The sequence below is a fragment of the Rhinoderma darwinii genome, chromosome 2 (genome assembly GCF_050947455.1).
Source record: "Rhinoderma darwinii isolate aRhiDar2 chromosome 2, aRhiDar2.hap1, whole genome shotgun sequence".
Lineage (NCBI taxonomy): Eukaryota > Metazoa > Chordata > Amphibia > Anura > Rhinodermatidae > Rhinoderma > Rhinoderma darwinii.
In genome coordinates this window covers 24,003,011-24,018,914 of record NC_134688.1, presented here as the reverse complement: position 1 = coordinate 24,018,914, position 15,904 = coordinate 24,003,011, and the positions used below count along the sequence as shown (strand labels likewise).

The 15,904-nt window shown below is 44.1% G+C and overlaps 1 protein-coding gene across 5 annotated transcripts in view; it reads left to right on the top strand.

Annotated features, from left to right (window-relative positions):
- SLC36A4 (solute carrier family 36 member 4) overlaps nucleotides 1-15,904 on the top strand; it is a 230,948-nt gene that overhangs the window by 51,583 nt on the left and 163,461 nt on the right. For all 5 annotated transcript variants that reach the window (XR_012881278.1, XM_075851470.1, XM_075851471.1 and 2 more), the window contains 2 exons: nucleotides 759-968; nucleotides 7,655-7,753. Coding sequence is in view for 4 of the 5 variants with exons in the window: in XM_075851470.1 (XP_075707585.1) it covers nucleotides 759-968; nucleotides 7,655-7,753 (309 nt within the window). In the remaining variant the exon portion in view is untranslated. The remainder of the gene's footprint in view (nucleotides 1-758; nucleotides 969-7,654; nucleotides 7,754-15,904) is intronic.

The window sequence follows — 15,904 nt, the reverse complement described above, 5'->3', positions numbered from 1 at the left end:
GTGTTCCCTGCAAAATTTCTACTAGACTTCTTTCAAGGACATGCAGACACATGGGCCCCCCGAAACTCCCGCCGTTCCTCCTCACTGCACTCCCCAGCTTGAATGGAGCAACAGTCGAGAATGCGCCCGCTGCTTTCGTCAAGGTCTACGGGGCTGATGGAAACTGGCGAGCGCTGCATGTTTGATCGCCGTTTCATTGAGTGCCCTCCTCACTAACCCCTGTTCGCGCGATCGGCGGGGGTGCCTAGCTTTTAGGCCCCCAGCGATCAGACAATTATCGCCCATCCCGTGCATAGTTGATAACTGTCCATTCTGTGAAAACCCCTTTTGATGCAGGACTAAAGGAATTTTACGGTAGATCACTGGTTTCCGACCTGTGGCTCTCCGGCTGTTGCTAAAACTACAAATCCCAGCATGGCCTGACAAACAGGCAGCCTGGGGCACGCTGAGAGTTAGTTTGTCTAGAGACCATTCCAACTTCTAGAGCAGTCTGGGAGTTGTAGTGGTTGGACCCCCCCTGCTGTAGATCATTCCCGGCTGTCCCCAGCACATGTGGCCAATTCTAACTAAAATGCGACTGTGACGACCCTGCAAAGTTTGTCAAGTTTTTCACCAGTGACACCATTCGGTTTTAAGGTTCCAATTATATTCAGACTAAAAAGCGAAATCCCATTAAAAAAAAAAAAAAAAAAGAAGCCGAAACGGCAATGTGTGACCTCCGTGACTTTTCCTGTACTAAGAATGCACTGTTCTTGCAGGTTTTTGAAGCTTCCTTCGGGGGCCCCCCCCAGTACACAGAACCAGCGGGGAGATGGAGTCTTGATCTGCGGCTGTACATGTTCTCCTTCCTTCCCCTCATCATACCATTAGTGTTTATACGAGACTTGAAGAGCTTGTCTGTGTGCTCCTTTTTAGCCAATGTGTCTATGGCGGTCAGTCTTGTTATAATTTATCAGTACGTTCTGCGGGTAAGTGCAGCTGCTCCTCTTTTCTCATATTTACGGACCGTTTCTTAGATAGTCCAACACTGTCGTGAAATAGTTACCCTTAAATAATGCCATCAGTGGGATACCCCTAAAGGGTTAATAGTATGAACAAAGTTGTACAATTACATATAGAACTAATCCACATAAGTAGTTTGAGTAAAATCCATGACATTATTTCTCTTGTGCTCCTCCTATGTTACAGCCTATACTATGCTTCAGAGCTGCATTCACAATTCTGTAGACATCAGAGTTAAAATTTCCCAGCACTCCTTGTTGGCTCAGTGTGGCCGATTTATTAAGCACTTTACTCCAGATTTGTGTGTAGAAAATTAGCAATTTGTGCAAAAACTTGTTCTCGGTTTTTTCAGTGGGTGGAGCTTGTTGCGGCCTGACAAATTTACTATCATTTACTCCAGAAGCTGGCGTATATTATAGTGGAAATCTACACTAGCTCGAAGCTGGCGTAGATTTTTTTTCAAGCCCATGGATGGCCGGAGATGCACCTAATTTATTAAGAGGCGCATCTTAATCGATCGATTTTTATATTAAGTCTGGCGTATGAGACGCCAGTCTTTATAAATGTGCCTTAAAGTGTAGCTAAACTTTTAACAAACTTCTGACAACTTCTCAATAAAACGTCTATGAGCCTGTACTCCGATACATTTATTTCCGGAAAAAGCCGAACAGACACGAAGCGGCCGAGCGCTCACACGAGGGCTTCAGCTGCTTAGTTTTAGAGATTGGTGGGGGGGTCTCAGTGCTCGGACCCCCACCAATCCAAACTTCTGACATGTCACTATGACATGTCAGAAGTTTGTTAAAAGTTTAGCTGCACTTTAAAGTCTGCACATGGGTCATTCTGGTGATTTGCCGTTTAGGAGGTGTCATTTTTACACCAGATACTTCACAGTAATCTGATATATTTTTGGACAATAAAACGCCTCTAACTTTATGGACCCAAGAAATGAGGAAGAAAGATTTCAGACTAAATTCAGACTTCCCTGGTGGTCAAAAGAAAGATGCCAGCTTCCCTGGTGGTCTAGGTTGGCAGAGAGGGTTAATGCCTGTTTCCCTGGTGGGTTAGAGTGGTGGATGCTTTACTGTCTACTTGCCTGGTGGTCTAGGGTAGCCAAGTGGTTAATGCCTCCCTCCCTAGTGGTCTAGGGTAGTGAAATGGTTAAGTCAATTTCCCTGGTGCTCTGGGGTAGTGGAGTGGTGCCCGGTGGTAAATAATATCTCTCGTACAGATCAGTGCTTGGCAGGTACAGAGCGGACAGTTACATTGTCCTCTCTATGACCAGGCTGAATAGAGGGAGGTCAGGCACCACCACTCCTTCCTGACTTTAAGGTACTCACACTTTTCAACATGAGGCATTTTGTTTTTTTTCTTGCTAAAAAGTATGTTTTAGTATGAAAAATCTGGTAATTGTTCTCCTGCATTATGGGAGTTCAGCTAAGCGGTTAAAGGTGTTTCTAACACCCAGCAGTATTAAGATTGCAGCTCTGGAGTATAATACAGGTTGTAACCTCCGTACAGTACAATATAAGTAATGTATGTACACAGTGACTCTACCAGCAGAATAGTGAGTGCGGCTCTGGAGTATAATACAGGCCGTAACCTCAGATCAGTACAAGATAAGTAATACAATGTATTTACAATGTGACACAACCTTTTTATGTAGATTTAGATGTAAACTGTATAATGGTGTCTAAAGGTGGAAATCTCCTCTAAACTAGACTAATACTTTTTTATTCGAAAATTGCAAAAATTCCAGTTCCTTGTCCTACCCTTATATAGTAGATCTAGTATGAGTTTGTCATTTGGCATCATTTATTGTTATATCACACTCTGTTCTTTTTGGACTGCAGGGAAACCTACGGTCAGCGTTATCGACTGCGCTATTGATTCCGTCAAAAAAAACAAACTAAGCGCTTTTACAACAGTGACAAACGGAACCATTAGCAAAGTATCCGTCACCATTGCGATCAATGGGGATGCAAACAGAAGGTATGGTTTGAGTTTGCCTTTCCGTTGAGAGGGTCCCCCGACGGAAAGACAACGCTGATGTGAACAGGCCCTAACACACATTGCACAATCATAATATTTGGATGACCATTTTAGTTCTGTTTTTTATTTTTAGTTCTTTTTATTATCGAGTGTCATTAATTCTAGGCCGCTGTACAGAAGTTGAAATACATTACATGAGTCGGTAAGTACACTAAGGCTTCGTGCACACGCTGCAGAATATGATGCTGAAAATCTGCATGAAAACCGCTGATAAACGCAAGTAAAATCTGTACTTATTGTTGCGTGTTTTTTTTTATTCATGTTTAGATTCAGATTTTCCATTTTGATTTGGAAACAGGTGTGGGTTTTAGGCTGCGGATTTTGTTGCTTTTTTTTTAAATTTTTAAATTTTTTTTTATTTAATAAACTTCTGTACAATTCTGAGACAGAAACGCCAGATAAATTGACATGTTGCAGATTTTTAAATCGGCAACATGCAATTTACGTGCAGAAAAATTCTGCAACGTGTAGATGAGGTTAATTTTAATCGTATTTACTTTGCTGGTACTGTACTGTACTGTGCCGCGAGTATGCTGCAGGAAAATCTGCCTATAATATGCATCATGTGCATGTGGCCTAAGCATGAGCTTGCTGATTGACGGACTTGTAGAGAATGCGAGAGCGCCCCGGGAGAAAGGGTAAGAGACAGAAGGGGGAATTTTTTTTTAAGACTCGTGTTTCATGTGCCAGTTTTAATAGGAAACCAGCTGTAGTGAGATGCAACAAATTTTATAAGAGGCGCAGCCCGCCTAATAAATTAGTTGTATCTTCGGCTGTCCGTATTCCACTAAGTGAAATCTATGGCATCTAGGCGCTAGCTTTCCGCTAAAATTTAGGCCAGTTTCTGGTGTTAATTATATTAAATCCGTTTGGCCGTATGTGACTCCGGCTCCTTCCAATAACTTTTTGAAAAGTGGCGGAACTACCACAATGGTCGCAATTTTTGTGGCTTTCGAGCTATTTGCAACTTTTCTACTTTTATAAAAATGGCGTAGAAAAGTTGATAAATTCCCCCCAGAATTTTAGGGTACAATTTGTTCATATGGTAGTGTAGTGGCAGAAGGGTTATTGCAAGGGTTCAAGCTTTCCTGAAGAGCGGACTTTTAACAGGGTTGTCCAGGAAAATAAAAATATGGCTGCTTTCTTCCAAAAACAGCACCACGCCTGTCCATAGGTTGTGTCGAATTGCAGCTCCGCTCTATTCACTTCAATGAAACTGACCTGCAATACCAGACACAACCCATGGACAGGTGTGGTGCTGTTTTTGGAAGAAAGAAGGAATGTTTTTCTAATCCTGTACAACTTCTTTAAGGTTTGGATGGTGGGAGACCGTCTGATTTATTGGGGTAGCACATCCAAGAGCATGGGAGAAGCTGGGAAATTTTAGCTCTGATGTCTAAAGAATTGTGAATGCAGCTCTGAAGCATAGTATAGGCTGTAACATAGGATGAGTACAAAATAAATAATGTCATGAATTTACTCAATCTATTTACTTTGTTCTCTCCATGTTGGGTGATCGGGGCCAGAGAGCTAAATGTGTGCCACCAACATAAAAGTTGTACTGAAAAACATTGGATTCCATTAGCTGTCCCAAGCCAAGAATATAAATGGAGAAGAGTGTGGGTTCCAGGACCGAGCCTTGAGATACACCAACAGAGGGAGGGCGAGAAGAGGAGGTGTGAGGGACACTAAATGTTTGGTTGATGAGGAATGGGGCGTCTCAAGAGAGGGCCAAGTCTCTGATGCGGGTGGGGGAATTTGTAATAGTAGGGAGTAGGTCGACGGCAGGTAACAGGTCGGACAGTTCAGGATTGACATGTTGCTCATTGAGTTTTGTTGCAAACAGGAGTATTGGGTTGGGTGATACCTGGGCAAAGAGGACGGGTCGAGTGATGGCTTTTTAAGGATGGGTGTGATGGTTGCATGTTTAAGTGAAGAATAGAGGACGTCAGTAGTTATATCTTGAATAGATGGTTTAGGGTTGGGATAAACATTGTAGTAAGGTTGGGGATGAGGTGGGATGGGATTGGGCCATGTGCACAGGTTGAGAAAAGGTGTGTGATTTGGAGTGTAGGGTGGAACGTTTTTCATCGGTAATGGTAGAGAAGATGGTTATAGAGTAAGAGCACTGAGCAGATGTATAGAGAAGTTATGGGGACTGTGGGTTGATGCTTTCTCTAAGGCTGGGTTCACACTACCTATTTTCAGACGTAAACGAGGCGTATTATGCCTCATATTACGTCTGAAAATAGGGCTCCAATACGTCGGCAAACATCTGCCCATTCATTTGAATGGGTTTGCCGACGTACTGTGCAGACGACCTGTCATTTACGCGTCGTCGTTTGACAGCTGTCAAACGACGACGCGTAAATTGACTGCCTCGGCAAAGAAGTGCAGGACACTTCTTTGCCACGTAATTTGAGCTGTTCTTCATTAAACTCAATGAAGCACAGCTCAAGATTTACGAGCGTCTCAGAGCGTCTCAGACGCCTCGTAAATTACGAGGAGGAGCATTTACGTGTGAAACGAGGCAGCTGTTAACAGTCTGTCTTTTCACACGTAAATGCCTCTCATCGTGTGAACATACCCTAATGGTGTTGATCTTGTATTTGAAATATGTGGCAAAGTCCTCAGCTACCGTCATACCCACGTCTCTAATCCCTGCTAAGTAGTCTTGTTTTGGAGAAGGGAGTGCAGATTTGAAGTTGAATAGTGCTTCTTTTTATGTTGTGAAGTCTTCCTTGGACCGCTTTCACACGAGCGTAATACGGCTGCTTCCTTGGGCCCTGTATTACGGATGCAATAGTTAAACCTCCCGCCATTCATCAGAACCGGAGCATGATCGGCTTCTATAATGCTATAACTCCGGTCCGGACAAAAAAAAGGGCCTGTATTACATGACCGCAGCCTTGTCGTGGGTTTTCTTCCAACGTCGCTCTACAACCCCCTGCTTATTGATTCCTCAAGTTCTATTGTGTGTGAGATGGGCGACTGAGTTGAGAACTGAAGTAATTGTGGTGTTGTAGAAAACAGTGGGGCCTCCTGTTTCCTGAAGTGGAGATATGGCAGAGAGTCTGAGAGGGTGTGAAAATGAAGACATTTAATGTTCCGGTGTGCTAAAGTCTGGAAGATGAGGGCAGTTAAAATGAACAGGGTAGAGAATGTAAATAGATTGTGGTCAGATAGGGGGAGAGGCGAGATTGGGAGGTTAGAAAGGGAACAGAGGCGGGTGAAAATAAGGTCAAGTGTGACCCTCATAGTGAGCGGGTGTGGAGGACCAGGAGATGTCAAAGGAGGAGGCATCTGATAGGAGTTTGGAGGCAGCTGGGTGGAATGTCAATGGGGATGTTGAAGTCACCTGTGATGATGGGAACGTCAGTTGATAGGACGTGTAGTAGGTAGGTAGAGAAGGGGTCGATTAAAGATGGTAGCAGGGCCTTGTGGTCGCTAAATGATGGACACTTGTGGTGAATGATGGACCCTTGGGGGTAAATGATCGACCGAGTATACTACAAATGAAGTGAGGGAGAGTAGAGGTGGAGTTGAGAGGAAGTTCAGTTCTCCGATAAGAGAATACAGACTCCTCCAATGTGTTTGTTGCCGAGGGGAATGGAGGGTATGAGTAAATTTAAGACTTCCCTAAGAGAGTGCTGCCGGGAATGCTGTGTCGGAGGCTGTCACCCATTTTTAATGTAAGGAAGGATAAGTGGAGAGAAATGAAGAGGTCGTGGATGCACTAGAGGTTGTTGCTGACAGATCCTTCTACATCTGTATCAACATTATGAATCCAATTCAATAGCAATTTGTTTTGCAGCAATGCGATCTGATAATATCCTGATGTAATAGGAATAACCTGGCCCCTAAACCCTCCGAGGCTGCACTGGTTGTACATTGTTAGTTCGGGTAACCCGGCAGTCGTACTTGCAGTCCTATGTAAAACCACAGATGAAACACACGATTACCATGAATTGTGCCAAATGACATTCTCAATAATGAAGCTTCCCCATGAATTTGGAAGCAGGCAGGTGGTTTGTAAAGGGAACGATTGCAATTTAAAATATTTAAGGAGTTGCTGTCTATGTAATTCTCTGTTGATTTGTTACAGGCAACCTACATATTAAAGGCGCAGTGCCATCATTGAATGATATGGTACATTGCTAGGATATGCCATAACGTTCTTATCCGAGAGGGTCCAAACGGGGTCCCCTCATGCTTCTCCTGCACATCAGAGCAGCTCATCACCCACATTGCAGAGAATTGCAATACAGCCCCATTCAGCTCCCTGCACAGCGGGTGGCCAGGAACATTTCTGTGCAGGGAAACACTGTGAAGGAGTCGCAGCACTTACCTAGCGCTGCATCACCTTCATTCTGATGATTGGTGGGGGGTCCCGGCAGTCCGACCGCCACCGATCCCAAAGTAATGGCATACCCTCTCGATATCTCATCACTTACTATGATGGAGGTGACCCTTTTACTGGTATATTGTCCATATAGACATGAAGTGTAGAGACCTGTTATGTGGCACAATCTACAAAAACTGCAGAACCAGCTATGATTTTTATTTTTGTCATTAACGTCACTACCCGTTCTTTTCTCAGAATATTTCAGATCCTCGAACGCTCCCTTTAGCGTCAAACTGGAAGAAGTATCCGCTGTTTTTTGGAACGGCCATATTTGCCTTTGAAGGCATAGGAGTGGTGAGTTAAATGGTATTCCCATATTATAATGTTACGGCATATCGCCAAGACCTGCCATAACATTGAAAAATAAGAGGTTTTCCCAGCTATCCGCTACGGCCATAGGTCTCCTGTGTAACGCTCGGATTTATGTCCTGGCTGACGTGTATTCATAGGAAAAATAGAAGTTGAGTCGCTTCAGAGTAAAACATCCAATCTTTATTTCTTGTCGATTAAAAAATGATACGACATCAGGGGGTGGGTATGAAGAGCCTACGCTTTTCCAAGGGTCAGTTCACACGGCAGATTTTGAGTGGCGGGTCCCACCGCAAAATCCGTTGCAGAATTGTTCCGTCGGCAGGAAGATTCCTCCTCCCATCGACTTCAATAAAAACTCAGCTAGCGGGTAAAAGAAGCGTCCGACTCCCATTGAAATGAATGGGAGTCAGTATTTTGCAGCTCAGCCCTGCTCACTTTAATGGAGCTGAGCTGCAATACAAGACACTACCCATGGGCAGGTGTGGCGCTGTTTCTGGAAGAAAGCAGCAATGTTTTTCTACTTGTGTGCAAACCCGTTAACAAGAGTAAGCACTTAGGCCCTGTTCACACAGAGTTTTTTTACGCGGAAATCGCGTCGGAATACGCCTCAAGAAACGGCCGAAAACGCCTGCCATTGATTTCAACGGGAGCCGGTTTTTTCCCGCGAGTGGTAAAACCGGCTCGTGGGAGGCAGAAGCGGCATGCCCTATATTCGGGCGTTTACATCTCTGACCTCCCATTGACATCAATAGGAGGCAGAGAAAGCGTTTTTTGCAGCGTTTTTCCCGCGGCGCTCAATGGCTGCGGGCGAAAAGCGCCACGAAAAACGAGGCAAACGGTGTGCAGGCAGATGAAAATCTGCCTCAAAATTTCAGACGGAATCTTGAGGCAGAATTTTCTGCCTGCAAAAAAAAACTGTGTGAACAGGGCCTTAATGGATGCGTTTGTCTTCTAGTTTTTGAAGATGAGGGGAGTATATACAAGTAATTCGTGTCAAATGCAGGAAAATCAATATCCGCAGGCATACAAAGGGTCTTTAGAGTTTGGGTTCAAAGACGATAATTTTGCATGGATGTTTCCTTCAAACTAGAGACGAAGCCAGAAAATAAACTTTTTTTTTATTTATTTTTTTCCAATCTTCAAAAATCAGCCATTGTAAAATGCAATATAACAACAGCCATGGGCCTCTGCTCCATTCTCTACCATGATAAATGACTGCATTCTCCTTTCAATTGATAAAAGGCACAATTCCGGGACCTCTGTTCATGATTTTGGAAAGTCGCTTCAATGAACATTGACATCAGAGCTGGAATGTAACTTGGCCATTTGTAAAAATTATTATTTTTTTTTTCCGCCACCTATCTTGAAAATGTTGCCGCGTTTTCCAATGTGTCTGCCCTTATCTTTGAAACCTTCTAAGGCCCGAGGTCCCGCGTTGTGCAGCTTTCTATAAATTGGTATAGTCAGACAGTCTTCCCACTGACTTCCAATATATCCTTTAAAAAAACATTAATTTGATGTCCTACATGAACAATATGAGAGCAATGCCTTGATGTATAAACACCCTGAAATATCAAGGTAAACTTGGGAAATGGCAACATTGGGAAAAAGTTAAAATGTCTTAATTACTAAGTTATGACATATTACTAGGGTATGCCATAACTTACTATCAAGGGGGTTCTGACTTCTGGAAACTCCACCAGGGCAGTGGCCCCTTTCGCATTCTCAGTGTCACTCCTGACCATACAGCGTGAGAGTACTGTAACTTAGCCTTTTCACGTGAGCCGGTCTGAGCTGAGTTACAGTACCTGCACAGTGCCGTCCACAACTAGAATAGTTCTGGGGATTAGTGTGGGTCCCAACAGTTGAATTCCCCCCGATCATTGTTAAGGCCTTTACTACCAATTGATAATCAGGAAAAGTTACACAAGTTTCTCCAAATTCGTTTTTTCAAGATTACTGCTTACTGTCGGTGAATGGAAACATTCTTGTTTATTTCCAGAGGCTAAAAATCTGTCCTGAGTATGTCCTGCTGATGATGGTGGCGCACCTGTGTGCAAGAGCCCTGTATGGTGGCAAACATTGCCTATGGGTCCATATTTTAGACCTAAATGCACTATATGTGCCGTTATATGGTGGCTCCTAGAGGCACAGGGTTCTCCCATCGTACAGAATTACCTGAACATGTCTCTGTAATTAAGTGGAGGCACAAAGTTACAGTAAGGCCCCATAGGCAACATGGATCCGTAAGATGGCCGCGTACACAAGCCCTAAACAAGAATGTTCTCGGTGTCTGACAGCAAGCAGGGATCTTTTATTACAAGAGGAATAAGCTTTATTTATCTAAGACTTACTCGTTTCCATTAAAGGGAATGTGTTATCAGAAAATCACCTATAGTTTAAATCAAGTTTTTATTTTGACCATATTTTTTAAATTTTTGGTGATTTCTTTTTATTTTTTATTTTTCAATGTCATTATCTATATTCAAAATTATTCCTAAAATCTTGTAGTTTTCACTCTGGCCACTGAGCTTCACAAGAGACTGACCCTTCCTGTTCTGTTGGGATCACTCAGTAGTCATCTCATTATCATCTCACGCAGGATTACAATGAAAGGTAACACCCTATGTATAGATTACACAGGAACCACCATTGACAATAGGTGTAGGACACACCCCCCCTCCTGCGCAATGACCTCTGCACGGGTCACAGAGCATGCCCAGAAAACTTTCCCATAGAAGTCAATAGCTCGTTTCCTGTTCACTGGTTTCTGTGATTCATGTGGTTGCTGTAAAGCATATCTCTGAATGCTGTTAAAAGCAGCTGAGCCCAGATAACTGCCCCCATAATCATGTCCATACAATAGAATAAAAAATATGATTGTTACACTATCTGGTATCCATTCGTAAAAAAAAAAAGTATAGGTGATACATTTCCATTAATCTCATTCTCCCCTATATTGCAAGCTCAAGTAAAAAGTGGAAGCAGGGCTAGATTGCAGCATCTCTGGCTTTAAGCAGCTTGCTGCAGCAGAAACCTACTGCTCTGTCACCAATGGAGGCAGAGCAAGACTAAACCCTGCCCCTTTCCAACATTCGAGCTATCAAAAGAAAGGGCCAGGAGGTGAAGGGCCACTGGCAGATGTTAGAAAATGGTTGCCGAACTTTTCAGTATACAGCGATAAAGCTTGATTTCAGGGAAACCCCTGTAAGGCTATGCTCACCTGTGTCAGGAGCCTCTGTGGCAGATCTGGTGGTCGTCATGCGACCGATCCAGCACAATGATCAGTCATTGTTCAACATTTACAGATGTCACAAGGCCTACAGAGAGTTTAAGGGATTTGGTGCCTAGATGTGGACTTGGGGGTTGGGAATCCCCAGGTCGCTACTCCCATAGTAGTGTCCGTTGGCAATGGCTGATGTGCACAGATATAGTACCAAAAACAGTAAGCAAGATACACAGCCAATACTACAGAAGTCAGGGCAAACGGGTACTCGTGGACAGACAAGCCGAAGGTCAGGGCAGGGCGAGTATGGTCGTAATGGAAGACGGGCAGAAGGTCGGGGCATGCGGCAAACAGGACGAGGTCAAGCCGAGTTGGTATTATTAAATCCAATATATCATGTCACAATGCCGCGACAATCTGCTCTTACACTATTTCTATAGTTTACCTTTTTGTTAAAAAAAAAAATGGGGGGGACATTTTGTAAGTTATTTTTTTCAGGTAGGGCTGTAAGATAGATCGAGTCAATTGGCTCTGAGTTTTAAAAAAAATAAACATTTTTTAAAAAAAATATCTCCGGCATCACACAAATCAATGAGCTGCTCTCACTCAGACGGACTCTATCCGCTAATTATATGGATGGCCATTTGTGGCCTCTTTTGGCTGCAGCTTTCCCCCAGTGAAATCCGTTGATCGCTGGGAATGTCTGAAACCGGATCTGCGGCAATCAAACGATCGCTGGTCTGGCTACGATTTAAAGCGGTTGTCTTTATGAGACAGCTCCCTTTTAAAACAGGCCTGTGTAGCATGGAGAATCAGTCTATTGTACAGCAGATGGGGCTTCCTGTATTTAACCCATATATGTACATGTTCTGTAATGGTAGTCACCCAGGCAAATCAGCTAGGCAACCAAAAGTACCACAGCATAAAGAATATACTAGTGGTGGACTGCAAGAAGAGAAATTAGACATTCACATATATTGTCCGGTTACTAATTTATCTATGCATGTACATTAACTGGGGTAGAGCTCACCTTTAAATTGATGGTTTTTTTTTGGTTTTGTTTTTTCTTCTTTTTTTTTTTTTTGCTTCACTCAGGATTTTATTTAATATCGAAACTAGGTCAATTGATCCCACAATCAAATGTCTTCTTCCCTCGTCCACACATCACTGCGGTAGCCCAGCTGCCGTGTCTCAGCGCGTCTTCCATCTATATTGTAACGCATGTCTGCTAATTCTACTGTCATTTGTCACTCTGGACGAGCAAAGATCGAATCGGACATATGTGTTACTTCATGCTCTGCCTTCAATAATCTCGAACTGGGAAAAAATTCTCATGTATGGCTTTATTGATCCTAATGTGAAAGTAGTGGAGTTTAAAGTGAATCACTTCTCAAAGCGGAGAATCTCTTCTAACGTGGACATTGATTTTTCATTCAGTCAATAATTCCTTAGTTGTATCTTACATTCCTGGTATTCATTTTCTTTTAACTCATACGAGTTTTGTGTGTGATGTTTACCACATTAAAGGGGTTGTCTAAGAGTTAAAAATAAAAAAAAATGTTATTTTTAGGGAGCTTCTAATGCAGATGTGCAGAGGGGTCTTTGAACGCAACAACACAAATCTTCTTTTTTTTTATTTTTTTTATTTATTTATTTTTTAAATAATGTTTTTATTGGGCATAAATAGAAAAACAAAGAAAACTATATACATTTGGTATTGCCGTAATCTTAGCGGCCCACATAATAAAGTTATCATGTCATTTACACCGCGCAGTAAACTTCGTAAAAACAAAACCCAAAAAACTATGGCAGTTTTTATTTCTACCTACCACCCAAAAAGTTATCAAAAGTTAAAGGTGGTTTCCCATGAGGGAGGTTTATGACCTATCTCTAGATTGGGGTCCTCTAAACCCTGTTCCAGCTTTTTGTGCTCACGCTGCCTCCCGGCGACTTCCTGATTAAATGGTCGGGAGTTCCAGAAACCACGTAACTCGCTAAGCTATGCTGTTTCTGTAACTCCCATATTCGTGAATGGCAGTTACGGAAGCAGCATGCCATGCGAGCTACGCTGTTTCCGTAACCGCCTTTCAGTTCTATGCGAGTAGCTCAACGAGTTATGTTTCCTGAACTCCCGACCATTTAATCAGGATGGGACCCGCATCTATCTGACATTTGACCTATCCTGTGGTTGTCATAAATGTCCTTTGGGGGGAAAACACCTTTAAATGTGTGACAGAAAATGAAAAAAGTTATGGCTTTAGGAAAGCAGAGATGAAAAAACAAATACAATTTGTCCAGTCTATACAGCAAAGCTGACAATTAAGCTGCCGAAAATAGGAAATGTCAGCCCAAAATGCCAGGGTGAAAACTGCAGTATTTCAAGATTTTATTTTTGTATGGATAATTGCATAGTGACATAATTATTTTTTTTAATATAAAATATCACCACCAATGATTTAAACATTGTCATTTTGTGGTTGTGTTAAACCTATTTAGATAAAAAAAAAAAAATCCATAAGATATGTTTACGGATAAACATTCGCTCAGTGGCGTAATTACTGCTGTAGCAGCCATAGCGGCTGCTACGGGGCCTGCGACATGAGGGGGCCCCTGCCGGCATTGACCCTCCCATTCCCGGTGGCGCTGCTAGAAGCTGCTACAGCGGTAGCGATGCCACATTCAATAGTATATGCGTTCTTGGAACGCAGATTCTATTTAACACTAACTCCCAACCGTCCCGGATTCAGCGGGCAGTGTCCTGCTGTCCCGGGTGTTTGGGGGCAGGTCCCGCTGTCAACTGTATCTGTATCCAATTCTGCTCACAGTTGAACCTCCGCTCACCGAGGAATCCCCAGGCACAGTGCTACTTGAAGCGCTGTGCTCGGGGAAGCACTTGGCATCTCTGTCCATATATAGATAGTGACGTCAGTGGCTACTCCTTCAGTGGAATCCACATTTCCGATGATCTGGCCGGGGATTCCGCTCCTAGAGGAAACCCCTGAGGTCACTGTCCATATATGCTGTAGCGGAATCCCCGGCCAGGGTCGGCAACAGGGATTCCGCTTAAGGAGTAGCCACTGATGTCACTATCCATATATGGACAGTGACATCAAGGCTTCCCTCTAGTAGGCCCTAAATCACCGCCTATGCTCTGGCTGGGGATTGCGCTGCTAGAGGGAGTCCCAATGTCGCGATCTACAGGATGGGGGTAGCGCTATCTATAGGGGGGGTGGCGCTATCGACATGGACACTCTGGCACTATCTACAGGGGACACTGGTACAATCTACATGGGCACTGGCACTAGGGGCATTTAAGGGTGCATTATTGTATGGGGACATCATGCTGTATGGGGGCAGCTAGCGGGACACTATGCAGTATGGGGCAGCTAGGGGGCCATTATGCTGTATGGGGCAGCTTCGGGGGCATTATACTGTATGGGGCAGTTATGGGGGCATTATACTGTATGGGGCAGCGGTGGGGGCATTATACTGTGTGGGAGGCACTATGGGAGCATGATACTTTGTGGGCTGAAATGGGTGTGTATGGGCGGGGATTGTGTGGGATTAGAGGTGTGGCTTAGAGAAAAAAAATTTACAAATCACAAAGAGGTTGTCCCTCTTTGTGATACTTGAAAGTTGGGAGGAATGCACTTTGGCAGAGCATGGAGATATCTCCCTGCTCTGCCGTTTACTAGGCTACAGCCTACAGGCCACGGTCGGTCTGCAACCTATGAGGTGCAGGGACTGCAGGTTGGCGTGGTGACGTCACTGAATCACGCCGGCCTACGCAAGGATCCTGTCGGCATTGAGGATGCTTTGGAGAACCTCTGTTCATCACGGGAACGGGGCCTAGGTGAATATATATTTTTTTGTTCTATGTGTTTGGGGGCCGCTATCTTCAAGGGGGTGGTGGGTGCTATCTACAGGGGGGCTGTATGGTGCTATCTACAGGGGGGCTGTATGGTGCTATCTACAGGGGGCTGTATGGCATCTACAGGGGGGCTGTATGGCACTATCTACAGGGGGGCTGTATGCCACAATCTACAGTGGGAGCTGTATGACAGTATCTACAGGGGGGGCACTAACTACAATGGGGGGGCTGTGTGTGGCACCCAGGGGGAGCCCTTGTCAAAAATTTGCTATGGGACCCAGTTTTACCTAGTTACGCCCCTGAATTCACTTTAAGGGGTAAGTAAGATTAATATACAGTAAGGCAGGGGTCAGCAATTATTCCAGCTAAAGCCTGTCAGGTCATGCTGGGGATTGTAGTTTCACAACAGCTGTAGTGCCGAAGGTTGCTGACCCCTGCGGTAAGGTATATTTAGTGATTCTCTGATTTGGAATTTTGAGGGCACAAAGGTGGAGACCCAACAAATATTGGGAAGTTTTTCCATAGCGGTTTCCTATGTGGTAAGACGAAGGATCAGTCCTTGAAGATTGCGTCGGGAATTTATCAACCTTTCTGCGCCAGTTTTCTAGCATAGAAAAGGCATTTTACGGGGCCTTCACCACTTTTGGAAAAAGGGGAGGGGGGGTTCCACATCTTCCAAAATATTATAATTGACACCAAAAAATAGGCGGATATTATTGCAGATATATACTAGTAGGCTTCACACTGTGAGGCGTAGCAAGGCAGAGTCCCCTCCCAGGTCCCGTACCTCCCCCCTCCTTCCTCCATTCCCTTCTGACAATAAAAAAAAAAAAATTGTATACAGTTCATAACCCACCTCACTGCTTTGCTTCTCCCCTCCGGGGCCCTTCAGGCTCCCTCAGCAGGCTTTGGCTCATACAAGGTTCTGACTCCGGGCAGAGTCAGTACGTTGAGTACTTTGCAGATAAGACGTCAGTACCTTGTATGACCTGAGGTGTGCTGAGGGAGCCTGTAGGGAGAAGCGGTCAGGTGAGCA